The sequence below is a fragment of the Acanthochromis polyacanthus genome, chromosome 1 (genome assembly GCF_021347895.1).
Source record: "Acanthochromis polyacanthus isolate Apoly-LR-REF ecotype Palm Island chromosome 1, KAUST_Apoly_ChrSc, whole genome shotgun sequence".
NCBI lineage: Eukaryota > Metazoa > Chordata > Actinopteri > Pomacentridae > Acanthochromis > Acanthochromis polyacanthus.
In genome coordinates, this window is record NC_067113.1 from 25,146,661 (window position 1) to 25,169,750 (window position 23,090).

A 23,090-nucleotide genomic window follows, 5' to 3' on the forward strand; every position below is an offset into this window, starting at 1 on the left:
AGAATCAGTGTATCTCTCAGTCAGCCAATTATATACTGACAGTGAATAGAAACTTTGAGGTAGAAATGTACGCAGAATTCTACCTGTAGGGGGGTTGTAATTATTCATTGTGGATTTACTGATGATCTAGTGCCCTGGTAGTTGAGATAATGATGAGTTGTCATTTTGTCATAATTCATTGCACATGGGTTGGTCACTTTGCAAAAGTGAACCAAATACACACCAAGCAATACTCAGTGAGTATCTGCACAATTTGAGAATGGGTTTTGAAGGCCTATATAAAGGCCCAAAAAAGGCCACCATTGTTAGTCCAGTGAACAGCATCATGCCGCGTCTATCACATGAACAACGTCTCCGGGCACTGGGTATGGTGGAGGCCGGTTTGAGCTACAGTGATGTAGCCAGGTGTATGGGCTGTTCCCAACCCACAATCAGAAGCCTGGTCCAAAGCATGCGCCGACGGATTGCTGCCTGCATCGAAGCAAATGGAGGCCATACTCGGTATTGACTGTTGTGACTTTGTGTTTGGCAGGTGCCGTTTTCTTTTGTGAAATTCTTTATTTTGAAATCATTCTTGAAACTTTAGATTTTTGTTTCTGTATGCCAATATGCTAAACAAATGATTCATATGAAGAAAATCCAGTTTTGGGCTTCAAAATAAAAATTCTGTTGAAAAATATGGTCTAAAAGTTTTTAATGACTGTCAGTGTATATTAGAAGAGGTGACACCCTGGTAACCCAGTAATTGGAAAATACACTCAGAACATGTAGTGAAATCATGCATTGTGACCCAAACTGTGATTTTTTCTTTAACCTTAACCAAGTATTTCTGAAGCCTCACCTTAACCAGGCTTCTAGCACGTAAAAGTGTCAAACAAAATGTAATATTTTAACCTAGCCACATAGGTTTTGTGCCTAAGCGTGACCAGAAAGTGAGTGAAAACTGAAAGTAAACAATATGACACTTTTAGAAATTCTTAGACTGATGCAAACCCTGAACTTCTGCGTGAAGGTCTAGTCACTGCTTTATGCCTCCATCCACCCCTTCTGCCTCCTAGCTTGTACTTTGTCTCTCTTTCAAACACAAATGACAAATTGCATTTAAATGCATAACAAAATTATGTTCCTTTCAAAAATTTAATTTAGAATGCAGATTAGATGTATAGGAATGTAATTTTGGGTTGCTCCCTGTGCTTGCATACCCTTTCTCTGGATGCTCTGGTGTCACAGTCAAATCAAGTTAATGTATACAGCACATTCACCAAAAAACGCTTAATTGAACAAAGTGCTGTCTAAATTACCAGTCAGGAAGAAACAAAGTAAGTGCAAAAAGCAATCAGTTTGTTAAAGAGAATGAAAAAGGATTGAAATACGTATTAAAACAAGGCAAAGTCAGAATGAGAATCAAAACAGGATAACAAGGTATAAGACACACTTAAAATTAGAACCATTAAGAACTACCACTTGAGATTTTTCTTATGAACGTCAATGACTAAGGATTTTTTTTTTTTGAGTTTGCAATGAACAAAAAAAGAGTTGATTAACCAAAAAAAGGTGGAGCACATGGAGTGATTCTGGAGAGACATTACTGAGGCTTAGCTACATATTTATACTGTTGCTATCACGTCTTCTTTTTCCTCTTGTCCTGTTTCTGAGCATGACTGAGCACAGGCTTGAATTGATGTGTGAATCGGTCACATTCAATTCCCAGAGCCAGAGCTGTGCAGAAACTAAAATGGTGCTGGATTAGAATTGCATACTCCACCTTTAACTGGCACAAATGTGAGAATGAAAGGTTGTCTGTGTGACTGTTTTGGCCCTGTGATGGACTGACAACCGGTCCGGGGTGAACCCGGCATCAATGGATAGAAAAGGGTTTCCTGAATGTGTAAAAACACTGAATGCTACACTCATAACTGTAACATTTGGAGGTAAAAAAACCCCACAAAATGCTGGCGTTGGCTTGTTCAGTGTTTCCCACTTCATCATTAACATACTGTACTTGACTTTGTGGATGAGTTTACTGCCAGCCTCACACGCTCATATTTTCCATGCACCTGTCGGACTAACTGAGGGTCTATAATTTTCCGTCACAGCAGAGTTTTGACTGACGAGCTGACAGCAAATCACACACTAGGTGACCAGGCGTATAAATCGTAAACAGTGCTGGATGCGTTGGACAGATGCTTGCAAAAGAGACGGGGAAAGAGCCCTTGGGATCTGCGTGTAGGCAAACAATAAAATGCTTCAGGAATTTCAACCAGATGTAGGATTGTTTTTATGAAACAGCAAAAACAAGATGACATTTTGCTCATGCAGTGTTTATTTCCAATGTCTCTCTGCTCAATCATGCTACATTACAGCCCCAGATGCGTCACAATGGTGCAGAAACCTTCAAAATTGCACTCGTCAGTGGAAGTTTACTATTGCGGAAGTGCACTAACTGAGCTCAAACTGCAGCTGAGTGTTGTTTCTACTCACCCTCCAGTCGCAATTATGTCATTATGAAAGCCACACAAAAGCCCACAGTGGGCTAACTTCAATAAAGTGAAGGAGCATCCGGTTGTTCAGCGTGAGGCATGGGGAAGTAGCTGCACCACGGCTCCCACAGCAGCAATGCTGAATCATCTCGAAAAGCATCCATCTATTTTCTGCAAGCCGGGGAGATGGCCTAACCGAATTAGCATGACAACATTTGTGCGAGCTCCTTGGAAGTGTGACAGAGAGAATATCAGCTTTCATTGCCAATGTCATTGCTAAAGATACGGAGCAGATCAGTTCTGCAGACAATACAACATGATGTGATTCCCTTTGTGCATAATCTGCTTTAGCCGTTTTCAAAGTGTGGCAAAGTGAATATTTGAGTTTGTTTTAGGATACGCAATCAATAGCTGGCGATGAGAAAATGGATTTGCGCGCATACCTATTGGATTATAGCACAGGGGAGACTTGCATCGAATCTCGTCTGTTGTTAAAAGCAAAGTGCTGTGATGCTCCTGCATGCTTGTCACACCGAAACTGCTGGTGAGTTTTTTGAGTAACCACTTGTGTAAACTCTGAGTGGTCTTTATTGTAAACTAAAATTTTCCTATAACCTGCTGTAGAGCATTTGTGAACAGGTTTTTGAGAGGGCACTTGTGTGGTGCAAGTTGAATATTGAGAACGTATCAAGCCTGTGCGCTGCCTTTCAGTAAATGTGAATGCCTAAATGTGCTGTTGACCCTACAATGACATTTTTACATTAATTAGAGCTATTTATAACCTGCATATTTTGAAAATCATCATTCCGGAGAGCTGTATTCTATTATGTAAATGCTGAAAAACCCACTTTCCATATATTCCTGCTGCTGAAAGGTAACAGATATAAAATCGTTTTTCTTGGTGTCATCTCATTGGAGTGTGTGCTACTGGCGTATTCCTCAGCATAACATATATTTACAAATTCACTAATAAATATTGCAAGGGCATCTACAAAATTATCTATTTTTGTTTACCTTCCACAAAATGATTCATGCATTTGCATTGCAACGACAGACCAGTAATTAGTGTACTATTACACAGTGACAATGCGCTGTATTTCTCCAGGTGGACCTGCAGCAGAACCCGTGGGAGTGCAACTGTGAAGCAGCTCCACTGAAGCGTTGGCTGGAGGGGCTCAGCGCAGTGGTTGTGGTGGGAGAGGTGGTGTGCCATTCCCCGGATAAGACCAAAGGTGTAGACCTGCGCTCGCTCTCCATGGAGCTGCTCTGCCCCGAGCTGGAGCCCCAGGAGGACCAGGAGCGCGAAGAGCAGACAGCCACCTCCACAGCGGCAGACAGCGGCGTATCGGTTGGCTACCCCGGGTCAGGGCTGGGACCCCCGATCCCTCCGGGGAAGGATTCAATCCCTCTGTCGGTGTTAGTGCTTAGCCTGCTGGTGTTGTTTGTCTCCGCATTCTTCGCGGCAGCGGCACTAATCGCCTACGCCCTGAGGAGGAGGGACAAGCTGCCATTCCGTCGCCAGGGAGAGGTAGACTTGGCTGGCATCCAGATGGAGTGTGGAATTTTCACCGAGCAGTCGCACCACCACCACCATCACCACGGCCTCCCGGAGATGCCGCCTCTACCTCCAGCCGAACACAACCACGTCTACGACACCATCTTGCCCCCGGAGGCCAAAGGTGCCAATCCAGCCGCAGCCTCACACATGTGTAGCAACCCCATCTACAAAGAAGAGCAGGACGCGGCGGTGAAGCAGCGGCCGCCGCAGCAGCAACAGACATTCGCAGCTTCGAGCGAGTGCGAGGGGGGATACTGCTCCTCAGCGGAGAAGGAGAGGGAGTGGGCGCTGGAGGTGTCCTCGTCACCCATCAACACCGTGACGGGGGCGATGGGGCCGCTCGCTGGCCTCCACGGGAACGGGATCCTGTGCCCCACAGTCATCGACAGCCAGGGCCCCACCCCTAAGGTGGAACTGGTGGACTGCCTCTTCAGACTCCCCACCCCCGAGTTCAGAGATCTGCCAGACAGGTATGCGAGGCCCCCGCCTCGCTATCCCCACCCTCAAGACTCCAAACAGGAAGCGAGGCCCGACCAAACGCTCGTGGTCACCACCGCCAGCTCCACGGCGGGCGGTGGCCACGGCAGCCAGACCGAGCAGGGGGCAGGAGAGCAGAGAGCCAGACTGAGGACCACACCGGACTACATGGAGGTGCTGGACCGCTCGTACCAGTTTTAATGCGCCTCCTCTTCCTCACCCTCCTCCTCCTATTTCTCCTCTTCCTGCTACCCCTCTTCTCTTGTCTCCTCATCATCTCCCTCTCTGGTGATGAATCACCCAGTAACAATGACTCCTGTATAGAGGTTGGCGGGGCTTTGAGAGGAGCCTGTGGGGGAGCGGGACTACACCACACACACTATGTTTATTCCTGGATAACGAGCTGAGGTCAGATTTTTGTATTTTCCCCACTACTGGCATATAGGTTGGTATTTGGCAAAGGATTAGCTGATCCCAGATCTGTGCCTGGAGGCAGCTGCAGCTACTACAGTATTTTTTTCCCTCCATGGTCATAAAGTTACGAGGGCGCGGTTTTTCTACTCAGCACCACAACGGGAGACGGCATGGTGGTGGTGGTGGGGAGTGGGCGTTATTGCTCATATTATCACTCTCGAAAGGCCTGCGTGGAGGTGAAACACACCAGCTCTTTGCAACATCAAACGCAGAGTCATACCCTAGGACAGTCAGAAGGTGAAGGTGTGGAGCGAGTTTAAGATGGAGGAATGACAGAGACGAAGCAAAAGAGGAAGAGAAGTAACCGAAAACAGCCAAGTGCCTTAGCAATGAACAGCCAGCAGTGTGGTCAATGCTTATTTTTCTATGAATACAGATCTATTTATCTAAACAAAGAGGTTTGACTACCAATGGATGGGACGCTGATGGACGACTGAGACTAAAACCAATCAAAAACCCGCCGAATAATTGCATTCCCTGGATGAGCCAAAAATAATAATATACCCAAGTCAATATTGGAGTTGTTTGTATGCAGTTCTGTTTCACTTTCATCATCTCATCCAGTTAACTTACTTTGCTTATCCAGTTGAATTTTTTTACAGGGCTACGATGTGATATGATGAGGGACATATCCAGGAATAGTTGATTGCTGTGAGAAATTCTAAAAAGGTTTTATGGAGGAAAGGATACAATTATTTTTATTTTCTGAATGCAACAGGAAACAAAGGATTCGCAGAAGGACATTGCAGGAAATGGATGCATTTTGGATTTCTTAATCAGCCAGACTTAATGGGCCCACAAGGACCTCTGCTCCACGTTTTTCTTTCATCGGACAAAGGCACAGAGGTTATTGTATTGATTTTTAAATATTTCTCAGAGGAAAATTGAATGGCAAAAAAAAAGAACAATGGACAAAAAAACCGGGACGTAAAGGCATTTTTTTTGACGATAAAAAAAAGACAGACACTTCTATCAACTATCGATTATTATCTTTTACGGAGGTACCTTTTTATGCTTTCATCTCCTACCAATAGTAGAGGCAGTTGTGAATATATTTATTCTTAGTTTTTGCGTGTTGAAGCTCTCCTGTAAGGGATCATGTTATATTAATGTATAGGATGATTCTGCATCTGGTTCAGCCTTCTTACCGCCGACCCACAAAATACAATAAAGGGTGCTACATAAAAAAAAAAAACCCTTTTGCTTGCAGCTACTGTGTGACAGATCCACACACACAACCGTATGCCCTGACCCCCATAAATGCACACTCACTCTCTTGCCGTAATAGTACATTAAAGAAACGGCTCGAGGTACGCTAAGCCTGTAAGCTTGTCCATGCAGCGTGTTGGAGAGATCAGATGAGAGTTGAGCAAAGCCTGAGCGCCTGCAGGGTTCTTCACACACTAAAGGGTGGAGATAGAAGCTAACAGTGTGAAATGTACCACATTAATGGTATAAAATCAATACAATCTATTTGCGAAATAAGGACATGTAAGGCTGGTGGCCCCGAGGCCAAGGGTACGGATTGCTCCATCTTTCTCCCGCTTGTGTTTCTTTTTGTAATGATTTTCCCCTTTTCTCTTCAACTTTCATCTCTCATTCTGATTCGTTCCCCTCTTCCCTTTCTCCTCAGCCTTTTTTTTATTCCTCCGCTCTCACCTTTATTCTTTTGTTCTTTCTTCTCTCCTCTATTTCCCCTTCTCTCTCTCTCTCTCTCTCTCCCTGGCTCTCTCTCATTGCTCTGGCTGTCAGCTCAGCCTCACAGGACGGACACGGAGAGATGCTGTTCTATATGCTGCTCAACACACAGGTAGCTCACACTGAAGTGTGTGTGTGCTTGGTGTGTGTGTATACGTGTGTGTGTTTTGACTGCTGTGCTCCTTCCATCCTTCGGTGATGAGTGCAGTTCTTCAGACGCCTCCTCACTCTCAGTGTTCAGAACACTGTTGCACAGATAATCCCCCTGTGGGTGCGTTTGTGTGTGTGCACACTCGGGACTCTCTCTCTGCGTATGTGTGTGTGTGTGTATTCAAAGGGGTGTGCCTTTGTTTGTAGGTGTGTGTGTGTGTGTGTGTTTAAGAAAGTGTGTTGAGCGCGCGTTTTGTTTGTGTGTGCGTGACGAAAACGAGCGAGTGCAGCGACACAGCCTCAGTCCAGCCTTAATCCTCTAAGCTGTGTAGTTCACTCATGCCACATCAGCCCCATTGTGTCTACAGACAAAGAAGCCCAGTTAAAACTAAATGCCAGTTAAGGCAACAAACGACTAATTATAGCATCATTCTCTCGGTCCTATTCACTCTCTTTTTCCTCACTTTTAACACTTCCTTCTCACTTCCTCACCCGTGAACGTGGTGATTTTTGCAACACTCTCTGGCTCTGGACCGATTCCAAGTGTGTGTATTTGTATGTATTTTGCCCTTGTGTTTCCCCACAGTGTGTGTGTCTGTGTATGTGTGTTTGACTATCTGACAGCTTTGCCATGGTTCATGTGTTTGGGTCCTGTCAGAGCTGTCCTGTCACTGTGTGAAAAAAATCATTCATTTCCCAGAGTCGAGGATGAAAGAGTCTTTAGACTTCAAACGCCTGTGGGCCTCTGTGGCTTAGATTGCCTCTCGCTCTTCCTCCACCACCGTGTCATTTATTCCTTTAAAAAAAAAAAAAAAGAAAAAGAAGAAGAAAAAAACAGTGCGGCTGTGGCATCGGTTAAGTAGAGATGGCAGAGACATGGCGAGGAGCTGGACAATTAGCCTGATTAAAACACTGTCATTTTGCATAATAGATTTAGCCTGAGCTGCGATAGGCAGATCTTTTCTGAGTGAGCGCCTGTGTGTGTGTGTGTGTGTGTGTGTGTGTGTGTGTGTGTGTGTGTGTGTGTGTGTGTGTGTGTGTGTGTGTGTGTAGGCATGAAACCATATTCTTCTCTGCATAAACATGCAGGGTATTAAAAATGCACAGTTGGGCATGGTTTGATGTCAGTGAAAAGAGATCTATTTAAAAGTCATGGTGCATAGCTGCAGAAGCTTTGGTGTTTGGCCATGACAAATAGTTGTGGTTGAGCTGGTCATCGCTCCCAAACACACACGCGCACACTCATAAACATTTACATCGTTGTGTCCGACGTGTGCACACTTGGCACGTACAAATGCACGAGTAAACAAAGTAAATTTAAATATGTACACAAACTGTACATACGAGCGCACATGCAAACACGCGGCGTCTGCTGCGGCGCTGTGATGTTGTTTGGTTGCTCTGCATTGCAGCAATCGGCTCCACTCTTCTCCTCTGCTCTCACCCACAGACAATCACTGGCTCTCAATGGACAACATCAGCAAGGGAAATTCCTACAAAGGGAGCGAGAGACATAGAGAGAGTATGTGTGAGGGAGAGAGGGAGCGAGAGAGGTGAGGAGTGAGGAGGACGCTGGAAGGGAGAGGATGATGAGAAGGAAGGGAGGGAAAGAGGGGGACTAAAGAGGACAGAGGGAGATCTGAGGGAGGATGGGAGGAGATGAAAAGGAGGGGAGAAAGATCAGCGAGCGGGTGTTTCCAGGCTTAAGGCTGCTGGAGGACTTGTTCGTTTGTGTGCGAGAGGAGAGTTACAGTTGGTAGCAAGACAGAGAGAAGAAGAAATAAAGTACAGATTCGGATATTGCCATTGTGAGCGCACACACACATCTCCGGCCGCCTTTGCTTTGTGTCTGCTCTCTGGCACGCGACGCCACCCACATGATCTCTGTAAAAGACTTGGAGCTCAATTACGTGTCTGCCAAACAGTTACAGTCGAAAAAGATGAAGATTTCTGCGCCTTCCAGTGTAGCATGACAATACTTATTTACAGTGCTGTGAAGCAAAATGGCGGATTACTCGGCGTGCTGGCTAGGTGTTATTATAGTAAGCTGATATGTGTCTGTTACCGTGTCATTCTGCTGTTGCAGTAAGCTGGTGTGGAGACACTAAGATGGCAGGGACCGGCCCGGTTGACGTTGAAAGCATCACATGAGCTTTGCAGGCCTTGTGCTGAAATGTGTGTGTGTGGTTTTATATCCTCGTTCATGGATGTGTGACGTTTTTTTTTTTTGTGCGAGTGTAAGATCAGAGACAGGCAGAATAAGGAGAATATGGCTGATTTTCCACATAAGAATAGAAAAGTAGATCTGTTTGAACAGATCTTGCACCACACATCCAAGAGGTTTTGTGTTTCCTGCTGCAAGAAGACACTGCTCACCTCAGGTTTCTTGCAACTTTCCAGAAAATGCTGCCACCAATAGAAAAGATTTTGCGGGGAAGTGACATGCTGATCACGCACTCCTGGAAGTGATAAAACAAAGAAATAAATAAATAGGTAAACTGGGGTGATTTTATGCTTAAAATTGTATTTTTCAAATATTATTTTCCCTCGGATATGGGCATTATTGATTTCTTTAAATCCATTTTACCGTTTTTTAAATATTGACTTCATAGCAATTATTCGCCGGATTGAGACTTGAGAAAAAAGTACAAAGGATGAGGATCAGTGTCTCTCTGCAACAGCTATAAGACAGCGTCGATGCCGCCATAAATTCTGATTTGTGCACGCATCTCTCTGCTGTTTCTTCCTCTGTCAGGAGCGAGCCAGGAGCAGAGGATTAGAGCCTACCTCAGCACTGGAATGCCTGGTGGCTTCTATTGCACAGCTCCCTTCACCTCCTAAATAACACAGCTGGTGGTTTTAGTATTGAGAGGCAGTGGGCCACACAACTGTCGACTTTGCACTTCATTTATGATAAACTTAAGTCGGTCTTAATCTCCGCCCGTCGCCGTGTGTTGAACCAGTGTTTGGAACAACATGTTTATCTGGAGGGGAAGGCGAGTGGAGTGGGAGCCAGGGGAAGGCACCCGTTCACTGAGATAACCCAGAATATCTTCTCTCCCTCCAAGTGCTGCGCTGAAACTGGGAGTGCGATTGTGTTTATGTGTCTGAGTGCAGGGCCGTAACAGTGATTTATGGGTCCTTGTGCACAGAGGGGAAATCTGGACCCTCGATGTAGTTTTTCACGCTGCAGTTGTGGCATCGAACATCTAAATCCACCCAGCCACAACCAAAAGTTCAGAAGAATAATCCTCGATGAACGAGCCACTCAGAATAAACAAGGGGTTAATGATTCCATAATACTGCACTGAATATAAATTTAAAAATATAAACCTCACCTTGATTCATTTAGGCCTGAACCCAACTTTCCTGTGCCCAAAGGGAGTATTTTAAAGATTTCTTTGAGGGGCATTTTGCCTCTTCTTTAATAGGATTACAGCAGAGAAGCTGACAGGAAATATAGTTAGAGAAAGCATGTGGACTAGTAGGATGTTTTGATGCCCGAAACTGAATAGTTTAATGTCAAACGCTGCCTTCCTCTCACTCATCTATATGCAAACACCAACATGCGCGCTGGATAGACTGACGACAGACTCAAACGCGCCCAGTGCAACAGAACATTTGTTTAGGCTGCTGCTGTTTTATCAACCTATCCATCATAATGTAGTAACAAGCGAATCGACTGCAAATATTGACACGAGCGAGAGTTATGAAGCCCTCGCCGTGCAGTAGTTAGCAAACCATCGCACAGAAAAACAAATCTTTAAAGCCACGACGGTCAATATTTTTATATTAACAATGGATCAAGTGTAATGTGAAAGGAGTAGCTGGTGGTGAAGAACCAGCAGAATTATCACCCGGCTCTGCGGGTGATAATATGTTATGCTTACGGCTTGTTACGCTGCCCCCAACTGGCCGAAAAAAATCAATACTGCTTCAAGCCCCGTTGATAGAACTTGCCTTTAGACAATCAGAACAACAAACAGGCAAACAACGTTAATATATCAAGACCAGCTCACTAGTTAGCCTTCGGTAAATATAACAAAATATTAAAAATGCAAGGCTAAGAGGATTATTAAAGTCTTGACTGAACATCAATTCAGGAAAAAGCAGAATATCCAGAGCAAATCCTCCCTTATCTGTTTAAAATGTGTGAGATGACAGCAACACAGCCATCAAAATGCATTATACATACTGTGTCAATGCAATTTTAATATCACTCAAAGCAATTATTAATCGTAACATTTAATGTTTAACACAAATGTTTATGTGTTGCACCTACTCTCAGCCTGAACTTGCAGTTAATTCATTTTCATATTACCTTTTAAAGCTGTTGTTGCGTAGTTATTGTGCTGGATAGCATGAAATTGTACAGGTGTTCTTCTTATTGCTTCCATTCTTTTTTCCACTTTGAACAGTTCGTCTTCAAAATCTAACCGGAGGAGACAATTTTAAGGCTGTTTACAAGAAAAAGTGTTGCCTGATTTTATTTCTGGCGGTTCCACTTTGTCTCACATAACATAACACTTGTGTCGTATTTGTTTGCCGTTTTGATGATTTCCGGCAATCTGTGTTTCAAAAACCAGAGCAGTGTGAAATAGAAGTGTAAAATCTTCATAAATATACACTTGGGAATGACAAAAGGCATTTTAGTTCAGACAGTTTAGGGAGCCATGGCTCATCCCGGGGAGCTGCTGTTTATATGAATACGGGCGTAGCAAATGTATGTATGTGTGTCTGTGTGTCTGTGTGTGTGTTTTACTGAATGAGAGCCGGTTGGTATGTGCATGTGCCAGTTCTCCTGCCGTGGAATGAATCAGATCTGCTCTCAAGACTGCGTACCTCTCTCCAACGAGGGACTCGTAAAAGAAAGCCCTACATGAAATCCATTATGCTTAATTCCCCAAATCCATAATACCCTCAGAGGTCTTAATCTCCATCCCATTCTTATATAAATTAGCTTCTTCTTCTCTGGCAGACAGAGCTTTCTGTGTCGACACCAAATGCCCAGACCTCTCTGTACTCGGTTGGGAGAAATCTCTGCGACTACAAGGCAAAGCCGTGATCTTCTCTTTGGCCGCTGCGAAAGAATAGACCTTTTGGGAGAATATGCACAACACTTAGTGGAGAAGATGGACTCTCGCCGGATATAATGTTCGCTTTGCTCAGCACAAAAAAAACTGGAAACAGAAGGAAACGGCAAGCTTGCTCCCTAAGGATGTAAACAGGATTCAGTGAGCTATAAATTGAGCTTCCTTTTTTTTTTTAGTTCATTTGCAATGAACATCCGATATAATACTAAGCGTCTTAATGTCTTAATGAATCCAAGAAATGCGCATCAGACTTGAGATACAAGGTGAAATAGTGCTGTTTCTGATGCAAACTACAGTAATTGGGTGCTGCACAAAGGTTTTAAAGAACCTTAATTGCCTCGATAATCTGCATGTCACAACCACTGCTGTTGCTCTGAGTGCTCGCTGTGCAGATAAGCAGGCCAAATCAACAGGCCCAACCACAGTAAGTTCCAGTTGTTATTAGAACACCGGCATGCACCTGTCCCTTTCACCCCATGCAGTATCTCCACCTGGCATCTCCCCCACCACTTTCCACAGCTCTATTACTACACTGCCCGCACCCCTCTCCTGAAGGTTCTTCTCACAGTTGGGAAAACCTCCAGATTACTCAGATGATTAAGCAACTGAAACGTTACCGGTTAATTCTTCAGCATTAGAGATGCTGGTAGGCAGATTTTGTTGCTGCTGGACACAGCAAGGCTAGTCGTTTCCTGCGGCTTCCAGCCTTTGTTGCTAATCTAGGTTAACAGGCTGTTGCTTTATATTTATTGCACAGAGAAAGAGGAGCGGTATCATTGTTCTCGGAATGAGGATATTTCCCAAACTTTTAAGTGCAAAAGGGAAAAGACTTCTGCAAGACTTCCGTTGTCCACCAGTTAAAAAAGAATGAACTTGTTATTTTGAGGGCACACACAGGGAAAGAAAGCGACGCTTTCTGTCATCCTCAGATGTTTTTTTGGCCTCGAGTTTCTCTCTTTGTTTGGGGCATCTGTCAGAGGCTGTTTTCTCGAAAGTGGTTGTGGGACGAGGATGAGTGAAGCGCTCCAGCTTGTGTGTGTGTGTGTGTGTGTGTGTGTGTGTGTGTGTGTGTGTGTGTGTGTGTGTGTGTGTGTGTGTGTGTGTGTGTGTGTGTGTGTGTGTGTGTGTGTGTGTGTGTGTGTGTGTGTGATGCTGGATAACCGGGGGCGATGCACCGCAGTTTCGAACCAGGAAATAAAAACAACATTCCAAAGAGAATAATGCAGCAGGAGGAGGAACCTAGTTCTACCGAGGTCCCCTGGCATCGCTCGCTAGCTAGTTGTGTCTATGTGCCGCTGCCAGCTTTTGTGCTTCTCCATGTGCTGGTTATGTACACATGCCTGTCCTCCAGCACTAGAATGAATCACACACACATACACACAGTCACATAATTAGTGCTGGGTCCCCACAGCGGCATATTCCAAAGAATCTTCTCCACATTTCCAAAGAACACAATGTTTTTGCTTCTCCCTTGCATGACATTAATCAGGGCTTTTACTGTTATTCCAGCACACTTTTTTCTTTTAACCCCCTTTCGTCCCTCTTTACTCCACTCACTGTATTTCCCCTCCCTCTCCTCTTAATCGCTCCTGCTTTCAAACACCTCCCTCTGTAATTATTTCCTTCCTCCCCACGTCTCCCACCCCCTCTTTTTATTATTTCTGCCTCCCTCGCCGTCCTTCCCCCTTCGTTACTTCTTATTTAATCTCACTTCATTTTTACCCCACCTCCTTCCTCCTCACTCCACCCCTCCACGTCTTTCTCCCTTTCTCTCTCCTCTCCTCTCCTCTGTCTGTCTCTGTTAAATGGGAGCAGTGACCCCATTACGGAGCGTCGGTGCCGAGGAAGAGGAGGCGAGGAGGGAAAGGAGGAGCAGGAGGAGGAGAGGATGGGAGGATGGATTGCGTTTCTGCGTGTTTGAATGGGATGATTAATGAGCGTCGCCTCCGGAGGGTGTTATCCCTGCTCCGGACCAGCAGGGACACCACTGGGTCACCTCTGGTCACACACACACACACACACACTGCTGTTGATACACACTGTGCACACAAAAGCTCTGCAAACACACACTGCAATGCACACGCGCGCACACACACACACACACACCTCACACACCCATCACCACTGACATTATCATTAACAATGGTGGGACAATGGGATCGGGGGCCACAATAGCAAACACAACCCAGAGGCTGGGAGTGTTCACAGTTCATGAGCCAGTTGTTACTCGACTGAGTGCTGCTGCTGCTGCTGTTGTTGAGACAGATTTCCTCTTCAAGCTGCTCTAACTCTCTAACTCTTTCCTGCCGATTTGCTCGCAACTATGCGATTGATTTAATTTGATGTCTTCATCGGCTACATCCCGAATATTGAAATCTTGATATCAAATGCAGTTCCTTAATGAGCAAGTGTTATGATGACTCTCATTACTGTTTTCTTTCTGGTGATTATTTTCCAGCGGTTGTCAAACCCTTATACCCTCATGAGTCTCTTTAATGGCAGAAAAAAGACATTCCTTTCAGCACACTGCACTGATTTGCATTCATCTAACATCCACACAGCAAAAAAAAAAAAATAAAAAAATTACAGTTAAAATTATAACTCAAGATTTTTAGTAATAGTTGTGGTCTCTACTTCTATGAAATAGTCATTTCATGTAACTGGTTTCTATTAGTAGTTCCACGTTCCGCCTTTGCTGATGTGTGTTTTTCTCGAAGCAAACCCAAATACAGACACATGAAACAGGTGTCCAATCACACAAAACGAGCCTTAGTAACTAAGCTGATGCAAAGATAGCCAAAGTTCAAAAGGTTAATCCAAAAAACTGATAGGGAGCAGCAAAGGTTAACCAAAAATAAAAAAAAGGCCACAAAAGCATGCCGAAGAAACTGTAGCAAGAAACTGAGTAAATCAAAAGGATTAAAAAAAAAAACAGAAGTCAGGCAGGCAAACAAAAGATCAACTAGCATCTAAAATAGGTGATATGTCCACAGGGGCTGATTGATTAGAGTAGAAACGGGTGAAACCAATGACAGTCAATGGCAGAAGATCAAAAAAGGAGGGAAAACGCTCAAAGGAAGGAAATGAAACAAGAAGAGAAACATGAGGAAAGGGATCTTTGTAGAATAAAATGACAAAAAAAAAAAACGCCCAAAGACCGTGACACCTTAGGGGTGTACTCTGAAGGAAAAAGAATGTGTTCAGCCTAAAGCCAGAGTTTTCAGTGTCAAGAAGGTGGCTTTCTTATGCTACACTGCCAACCTGCCTTGGAGGAGGTTCTGTTCAGAGTTTGGGATTTCAATCTTTTTTACGAACCACCACCCTTTCATAGATTCTTTCCCTGGTGATATTCTCTATGGAGATTATTTGCGGAGGGAATACATTAAATTTGCAAACCCGTTGAGCTCTATGCTACCGCTAAACAAAGCCGTGCATTTTCAGTGGTAAACTAGATGCGGCGTGTTGCCACAACAACCTATATGCATTCAGCTGGTTATGCAGAAAATGCATAAATATGTTGAAATGCTTGGTTCTGAATTGCTGCCAAGTCTATTTTACACAGCTAAATTCTCAGTTAATGTGACACAAAATTGATCAGTCTATTGGTATTTATCACAGAGAATATTCATCCGACGACATTAATTTCGCTTTGATTTGGCAAAAAACTGAAGGGATTTTCTTGCATCCTTTATTCTGGAACAGTGTCAGACCTAAATGTACTGTAATGCAATGCAGTGTGTGTGAAGTGTAAAGTTTAAGAGCTCTAATATGAGGCTGTCAGGTTACAAATAAGCGCGGTTATTGAGGGTGGTGGAATAAATATATTAACTTACAAGATTAGCAGTTTTCTGCCAGCATTCCTTTCTAGCGTCATTAGCAGTGACGGTGCTTTTTAGGGTAAATGTTATTCTTCGTAGGTGGCTTGGAATTGGTTGGTTTTGTGCAGAAGAAGACTCAAATGAAGTGTTAAATGCCCCTTTATGCGAGTTTGCACACAGTCTGAAAACCACTGAAAATACTTATCTCTCATTGAGATTTTAGGTTTTATCCAACTAGCTAACCCAAAGAAAGCCTGGCTATGTTAAACTTGCTGCATAGTTCACCCCTCTGTACTGAAATTCCTGCTACTATCAAATATCAAACTGCTGTTGCTTGACGCTGAAATCCTTCAACTGCAAAACACAGAGTGGCTTTTATTGGGAAGCAACCACATTGCATTTGTCCATGTGATTAGCGCTGACCCCAAACATTCACCATATATTTGGTCACAGGATCAGTCCTTCTTGCAGGCACAGTGAGCAGTCAGTTGAAGAGCTGCAGGTGACAGGCTGCACAAATCCAGCTCCTCAGGAAAGGAACCAATGTCACTGCTGCTGTGTGAAATACTGTTGGCATCACGTGCAGCACAACATCAGACTGTGGCTACAGTTATTGACTGACTTCTTCCTTAAACCAACAGCGAGTCTGTTTGGCTGCACTGTCAACACATGCACCAGTACTTCTCCCGTTTCTGACAGTACACCTGCATAAAGAGTTTCTGCTCTCGTATGACAACCCATTCAACAAGGATAGAAAAGTTAAGGAAAACTTAAAGTACTGCACATTTTAAATATTTTAACCCATATATTTTTATTTTACAGACTTTGTTTTGTTAAATTTCAGTTAATATCCAGTAAAAGCACAGAAAAGTGTGATAATTTACCCTTTACCCTGAAAAAACATATGTAAATAACATATACATCAAAAATCTCTATTTTTAACAAATGTTAATTTATTGTCTTCTACAACATTTGATCATAAGATGACTATTTTACTTTATTTAAAGCAATGGGTTTTTTTTGCCATTTTTTATACATTTGCCATTATTATAAAGAACATTATGTAAAAAAAAATAAGGACAGAGATTTTTTAAGCTATTATTTTCCAGATTTTCCCTGTTTTTATTAAATTACAATACTTTTTTTATTTTTTGGTGTTTTTTTTAAACAAAAAACACCACAAAAACATTGTTTTTTACAGTGTTTCTCAGTCAAAACAATAACACAAGACATTGCACAACAGCAAGGGATTATGGGAATTGTTGTATTCATTGCTGCTGCCAATGAAAATCTACCTGTCTTGACTCAACATTGCGCTAAAGAATGAGGTGAAGCTTTATTCACATCACATATAGTTATGTAGTTTTATTGTAACAATGATGGTGCACGTAACAATATTTATATTTCGTAAAGTTAGCTGCTATTTTCCCATTAAATTAGTTAACTGCCAATACAGCTACTGCAGCCAAAGTTATGTTGAGATAACAATCATAGGGAGCCCAGGGCTTTTGCCCATGGTCAAAAAAATCATGCTAAAAAAATTGATCCATAAGGAGTGAGCAATACAAACAATAGAATGGGGAAAAAAAATAACAGAGCGGCTTGCTGGTGTGCTCAGCTGCTGTTTCTTTCTGCACCCTCTGATGCATCATCCGGTGTTTTTTCTGTTCCTCCAGCTACAGGGGGTAAAGGCGATATGACGCCATTGACAGGCAACCTAAATAAAATGCCCCATTTCATTGAAAAGAATGAAAAATCTCTCAGAATTTCAGCTTTGTTGGAAATTTACAGTACACAAATGAGCAAAACTGTGTTGTTTGTAGATATTTCAATGCAGAAATTGCACATATCAATTATACTTTTCAGCCTGTTTTAACTTGTTAAAAACTATTTCAGCCTTGATAACAGGCTCTCAGCAAAAATGTGTAATCTAATTGAGGTGTCACTACCTCAAGAAGATGTTCTGTCTGCTGCCAAGGTTTTAGACACAAAAGACGTCATGGCTCCACTGTTCCCTTGACAGCGAATTGAACCTGCAAGCAAGAAAGATTTAGTTCTATTTTCTTCACTTCAGTTTTGATTAATTACTATAGTACCGTGAATCTGTCCATCTGCTGCTTTACGTCTCATTTGTCTGTCTAAATGACACTTGTGTGGACTGCTTTGCCAGCGTAGAAGCACTCAGGTTGTTTTTTTCGCACAAGTGAAACTGATTAATCCGCACCCCATTCCTCTGTCCAGTCGTCACACAGTTTGAAAACTGCTGGTTCAGTCTGTAAAGTGTCAGAAAATAGTGTCACAATTTTCCAGAGCTCGACTTGATGCCTTCAGTTCGCAACAAACAATTCAAAACCCTGACGTACTTCCTTCAAAAATAACAGTAAATACTCCCATTTAAGAAGCAGGAACCAACTCAGGTCTGGCCTTTTTTTTGCATTAATTGATTAAGTGACTATCAAAATACTTGGAAATCAGTGTTTTGTTGATCTGCTAATTATTTAATCAACACCTTGTTTCAAGAACTAAAGAGCATGATGGATTATATGAGTCTTGATTACAGTGTTGTTTTGATGAGAACAGAGGAATTAGAGTGACGCCGTAGGTGCTTTCGGAAGGTGTAAAACCTCCGTTTGAAAATGCTTTTTTCGGAGTCTGCTGTGTTTGCCCTCATTTTTACTTTCCTCTTTCATTCTGTCACTCCACAGGACACTCTTCTCCTGTCTCTCCCCCACTGTTCCTGCCTCTATAGAAACAGCTCTCGTATACTTGAGCCACATGTGGACAGTTGATGGCAAAATGAATTTCACTCATTCCCACGATGATGAGAGACGATGGGAGACCGGGGCGCCACTGATGTTGACTTGCTGCAGTTGGAGATGCTGCGGTAAATCATTTCAAAACATATTAAGCCACCCAAGATCCCAACCAAATGCTGCACCGGTCCCCCCCCGTTCTGAATTTTTTTTCTCAAGCTCGACGAAACTTCTTACGACACCGAATTTGCAATTAATATTGCCCTGCGTGCTTCAAGAGAGGTTAGAAGTCTACAGATACCCAATTGTAGAATCAAATGAATGCACAGTAAATATAAAAAAGCAGGATGTGCTGTTCTGTTCAACTCACTCCAAGCCAAAAGGGGTATTTTTTTAAACATTGCAATGTAAATGAAGCATTAGCACATCTGCAGCTCTGAGTCTGCACCTTCTGTTATAGAGAAACAAACTAGTAAATACATATATTCATGCACAGCATTATTTTTACGAGTTGTCGCGTGACAGGTGGTATTTTCAGAAGCCTCCTTTGTTCTGTGAGTTTACCCATTGAACCAGGATTTCTCCAGAGTCAGTTATTGCTTTAATACACCTGACTGCCTTCGATCTGTCTTTCTCCTCCTCTGATTTCAGCCTCATAGGAACATTCATCATCCCTCCTATCATCTGCCTCAGTTTTCGTGGTGCACTTTTAAACTCGTACTTTCCTTCGCTCAGCATCAAGCAGTGTATCAAGGAAGCTGAATTGCACCTGTTTACAAGCGATCTTAAAGGGTGAGGGGTTCACGCGCACCGGACTGAACCGGACTCATTTCCTTTAACTGACCGCGATAATCCACTTAGCACAACTGCTCTCTGGTGTTCTCAAAGTCCTCGGCTCCGTTGCCGGGAAGCATCTTGCATTTTCAACCCGCAGAAATGTTGCTCTTTTTCTCTCAGAAATTCTACAAGACGTTGACCTCAGAGATCCACTTTTGCTTTTTTCTTCTGTATCTCAAGCATAACATAAGCAAGCTCTGGGAGGAATCACAGAGGAAATGTAAAGCAGCTGATTTGGTGCAGAGATTCAAGTCAAGTTTTCATTTTGTTCACCCCTAACAAGTGTTGAATATCCCCTGTGGAAGAATGTATGCCATTAATATTAAATTAGGGTGTATAGGCACTGCAATTACAACTTGAAATGAAACAAAAAACCCATTAGACAACTTCAGTTTTTTAAACTGTGGGAAAACTAGACATGCTCTGCACTGCGGTGCTGTTTAGGGGGAGGACGACCAAAACTAACTGACAGAAGCTGGTGAACCTTTACATTGTTCCCTCTACACTTGTAAAATATTGATTTTGAAGTTTTTGTTTTGTGCAGATTAAAGCTTTTATTGTACTACAAACCTCTTCTTCACTTTCAGAGGACTCTATGTGTCTTTTCATTAATCATTATTAAAATTCAGATCAATTTCATTCTTATATTCCATTCTTATCATGCCAACAAAGATGGTAAAAAAATAAGCTAACCATTCTAATAAGGCACTTTTTATGTAGCGGTTTAGTCGAAATTTTTGGCTTTACGAATGTTAATAATTCAGTAATGCTTCACAGATCGGGCTCTAATAAGAACTTTAGGGTTGCAAAGTCACTTTAATTCCTCAGTGAGATTTTTATTTGAAAAAAATAATTCATGACCGTGAATATTTTTAGTGATGAAGCTCTAGGGATGGAAGTGCAGTTTGTCAGTTCATCACTTTAACCCAGTCTGACATATCGCAGCAACCCTAAGATGGACTGGATTGAACTGCTGTACAGAAATTTAGGGCGTCCTGTTTCTAACTGAATTTGCTATGTTAAGAACCGTACCTCTAGCACCACCAACATGGTGACATTTTTGGTCAGAAGTGAAATATTTTGATGAATATTAAAAAGGACTGCAATGTCGTTTGATACGTGCATGCTCTGAACAGAATGAACTGTGATGCATAACTATTCAGTGTGTCCAATACTTTAGGCTAATTACCAAACACCTGCAAACTGAGGACATTTCCCTTCAGCCTCAGCTGTGGTTTGTTTTGGCAACTGTTGGAATGCAAACATGCTAAGGTAAAATGGTGAACATATATGAAGCATCAGTTTAACATTTTGTTCCTTGTTGATTTAACCCCTAAAAACTCATGTCTGTGTATCAAAGTTACAAATTTAGAAGTTCTTTTTGCATTAAAATAGTACCTTTGTGCCTTAAAATGGCTTCGGTGTGAATTTCAACTATTTATGATCCATGTGGCTCTTTCTCCATCCACCATCCGGATACTCACTGCAGCTTGAGCACACCAGCTCACCTACCTACTACCCAATGACAAGTTGTAATACCATGGAAGTTCAGCCATGCAACCAGTAATGATATGGAAAGCCTGACCCAACAAGTTGACAAGAGTGGTTCTTGAGGTTTGCTACACAGCCCCAAAGTCTGACGTTGTGGAAATTTGCTGTATCATTGAACTAAAAAAAAAACACAAAACTTTGCTCAGTCATTGGCAGATTTAATATTGTCAGACAGTCAGAAATTCCTTTTCATTTTCACATATGTAAATGTAACCCTGTTATCAGTTTCCATGCCACGTAAGAACTGCTGATTCCTTCTTTCCTAAACCCAAAGCCCCTTTAGAGGTGTAAACACATCTTCTCTGGTTTGCCTCAAACCCTAAACTCTTGACCCTGAGGTAATTCTTCGACAATTATACTGAGCTAATGGGAAGTTGCTTTACTATCGGAAAGGGTTCAAGAGCAACATAGATACATGTACATGGAACTAACATATAGATAAATAATAACCTAAGAGCTCATGACTGATTTTGATTTCACACTGAATCTGTGCCTCTGAGTTGAGTTGACATTTGTTTATTTCACTCATGGCGTCCTCTAGCATTTGAAAAACACCATATAGTCATATTTACAAGGTAGCAAAAAGTTGCTTTTTGTTCATAAAGACTACTAAAAAGTCCTTAGAAAGCAGTACTACTGTCACAGTAGTACACGTTGCTCTGGTAATGATAACTTACTACTTCTTACATCTAGGTCACATCAAACAAGAAATCTCATTAGCCACTCCTCAATCTCAGAAAGTATCAAAGGAGTTAGAAACATTCAATTTTAGAGCTTTTTGCATCACCCAGTGCCATCTGATTGGTCTCGAATTCAATCTGCAGCAGCACAATGAGCCCAAACATTCAGCCTGAGTCATAAAGACCCAACAGCAGTCACAAGGAAACAAAGAGTCCTGCAACAGATGGTGGGATCCCCGCAGAGCCCTGATCTCAACATCATCAAGTCAGTCTGGGATTACATGAAGAGTGAGAAGCAAATGAGACAATCTAAATCTGCAGAAAAACTGTTTAGCTCTCGAAGATACTTGCATAAACTTTACCTGCTGAGTGCCTTGAAAAACAGTTTTTTCTATTCGCTGCACTTTGTATGGACTTCAACAGTTAGAAACTATTTATTGCACTATTTCTGAAGTACACTAATGCAAGCTAACCGTTTCTGTAAAGTGTCTGACAACGAAACAAATCAGTGCTTGTCAAAGGTACAACATTGGAACAGTGTTAACAACAGCTAACACATCTGACACAACAGGAAAAACCACAGTGGCACGAGCTCAAGGCTAAGTTAGAGCTAACAGCTGAAAGCACCAATCTGTCTGAATGTGTTTTTTTATTCAGCTTTTCAAAGTTGAATGTTGTCTGTTTTTTTCCCCACATTCTGTACATAACACTTTTTTTTTTTAACACGGTGTAGCCTGAGGTCTTTGAAGTCCCTGAATGCAAAAGGTTATAACTTAGACAAATCCATTGGAAGCCTCTCTAAAGCTTGAAACACCTGCAGCTCGACAGGTTTGGGAGGGAAAGACTTGGAATAAATAAAACTTCCTTTTGGTGCAAGCCAAGCTGATCTTTGAGAGGCTCTCATGAATGATGAGTCAAGTTTAAAGACAGTAAAGACAAGAAGCAAGTCAAGTGTCGAGTCGACATATTTGCTACTCAAATACAACTTGGCTGGCTCCCAAATGTCATTGGCGCAATGTTGCATGAGAGCAGTCTGTCCTAAATTATTCTAGTAGTGTGGGTTAGTATGAAATGATGAGGCATCTGAAGAAGTAGTTTATGTAACAGTCTTTTTGTTGCTTCCACCAAGGATGAATATCCTCAACAAAATATGAAAGGATTTTCATTAAATTTGGAGGACAGCAAGACCTTGATTAAAGAAACAGCCAATTGGATTTTGGTTGGTTTTTTTGTATTATTAAAATGCTCAGAGGTCCAGAGATGAGACCTGAATTCGAATCCTCAGGCTAACACTGTCTGATAAGGAGACAATAAGTGAAATTTGAGGTGATTTGATTGATTACTATGCATGTTCAATGTGTTTTGTATGTTTCATTACAAGTGATAAAATCAGCTCATCAATTTAAAGTAAAAAGTGGAATCACTGCAAAATGAAAGTCAGAATATTTGCTTTAATGAGAGCAGCAACTCGAGCTGCATGGACTCCACGAATTTGATAACCCAACATTATCTGACAATGTT

The 23,090-nt window shown here is 42.4% G+C and overlaps 1 protein-coding gene across 2 annotated transcripts in view; it reads left to right on the forward strand.

Annotated features, from left to right (window-relative positions):
• Positions 1-14,862, forward strand: part of LOC110951067 (SLIT and NTRK-like protein 3) — a 29,055-nt gene extending 14,193 nt beyond the window's left edge. For both annotated transcript variants that reach the window (XM_022193985.2, XM_022193993.2), the window contains exon 7: positions 3,586-14,862. In XM_022193985.2, coding sequence (XP_022049677.1) covers positions 3,586-4,716 — 1,131 coding nt within the window. In that variant the 3' untranslated portion in view covers positions 4,717-14,862. The remainder of the gene's footprint in view (positions 1-3,585) is intronic.
• Positions 14,863-23,090: the final 8,228 nt, after the last annotated feature.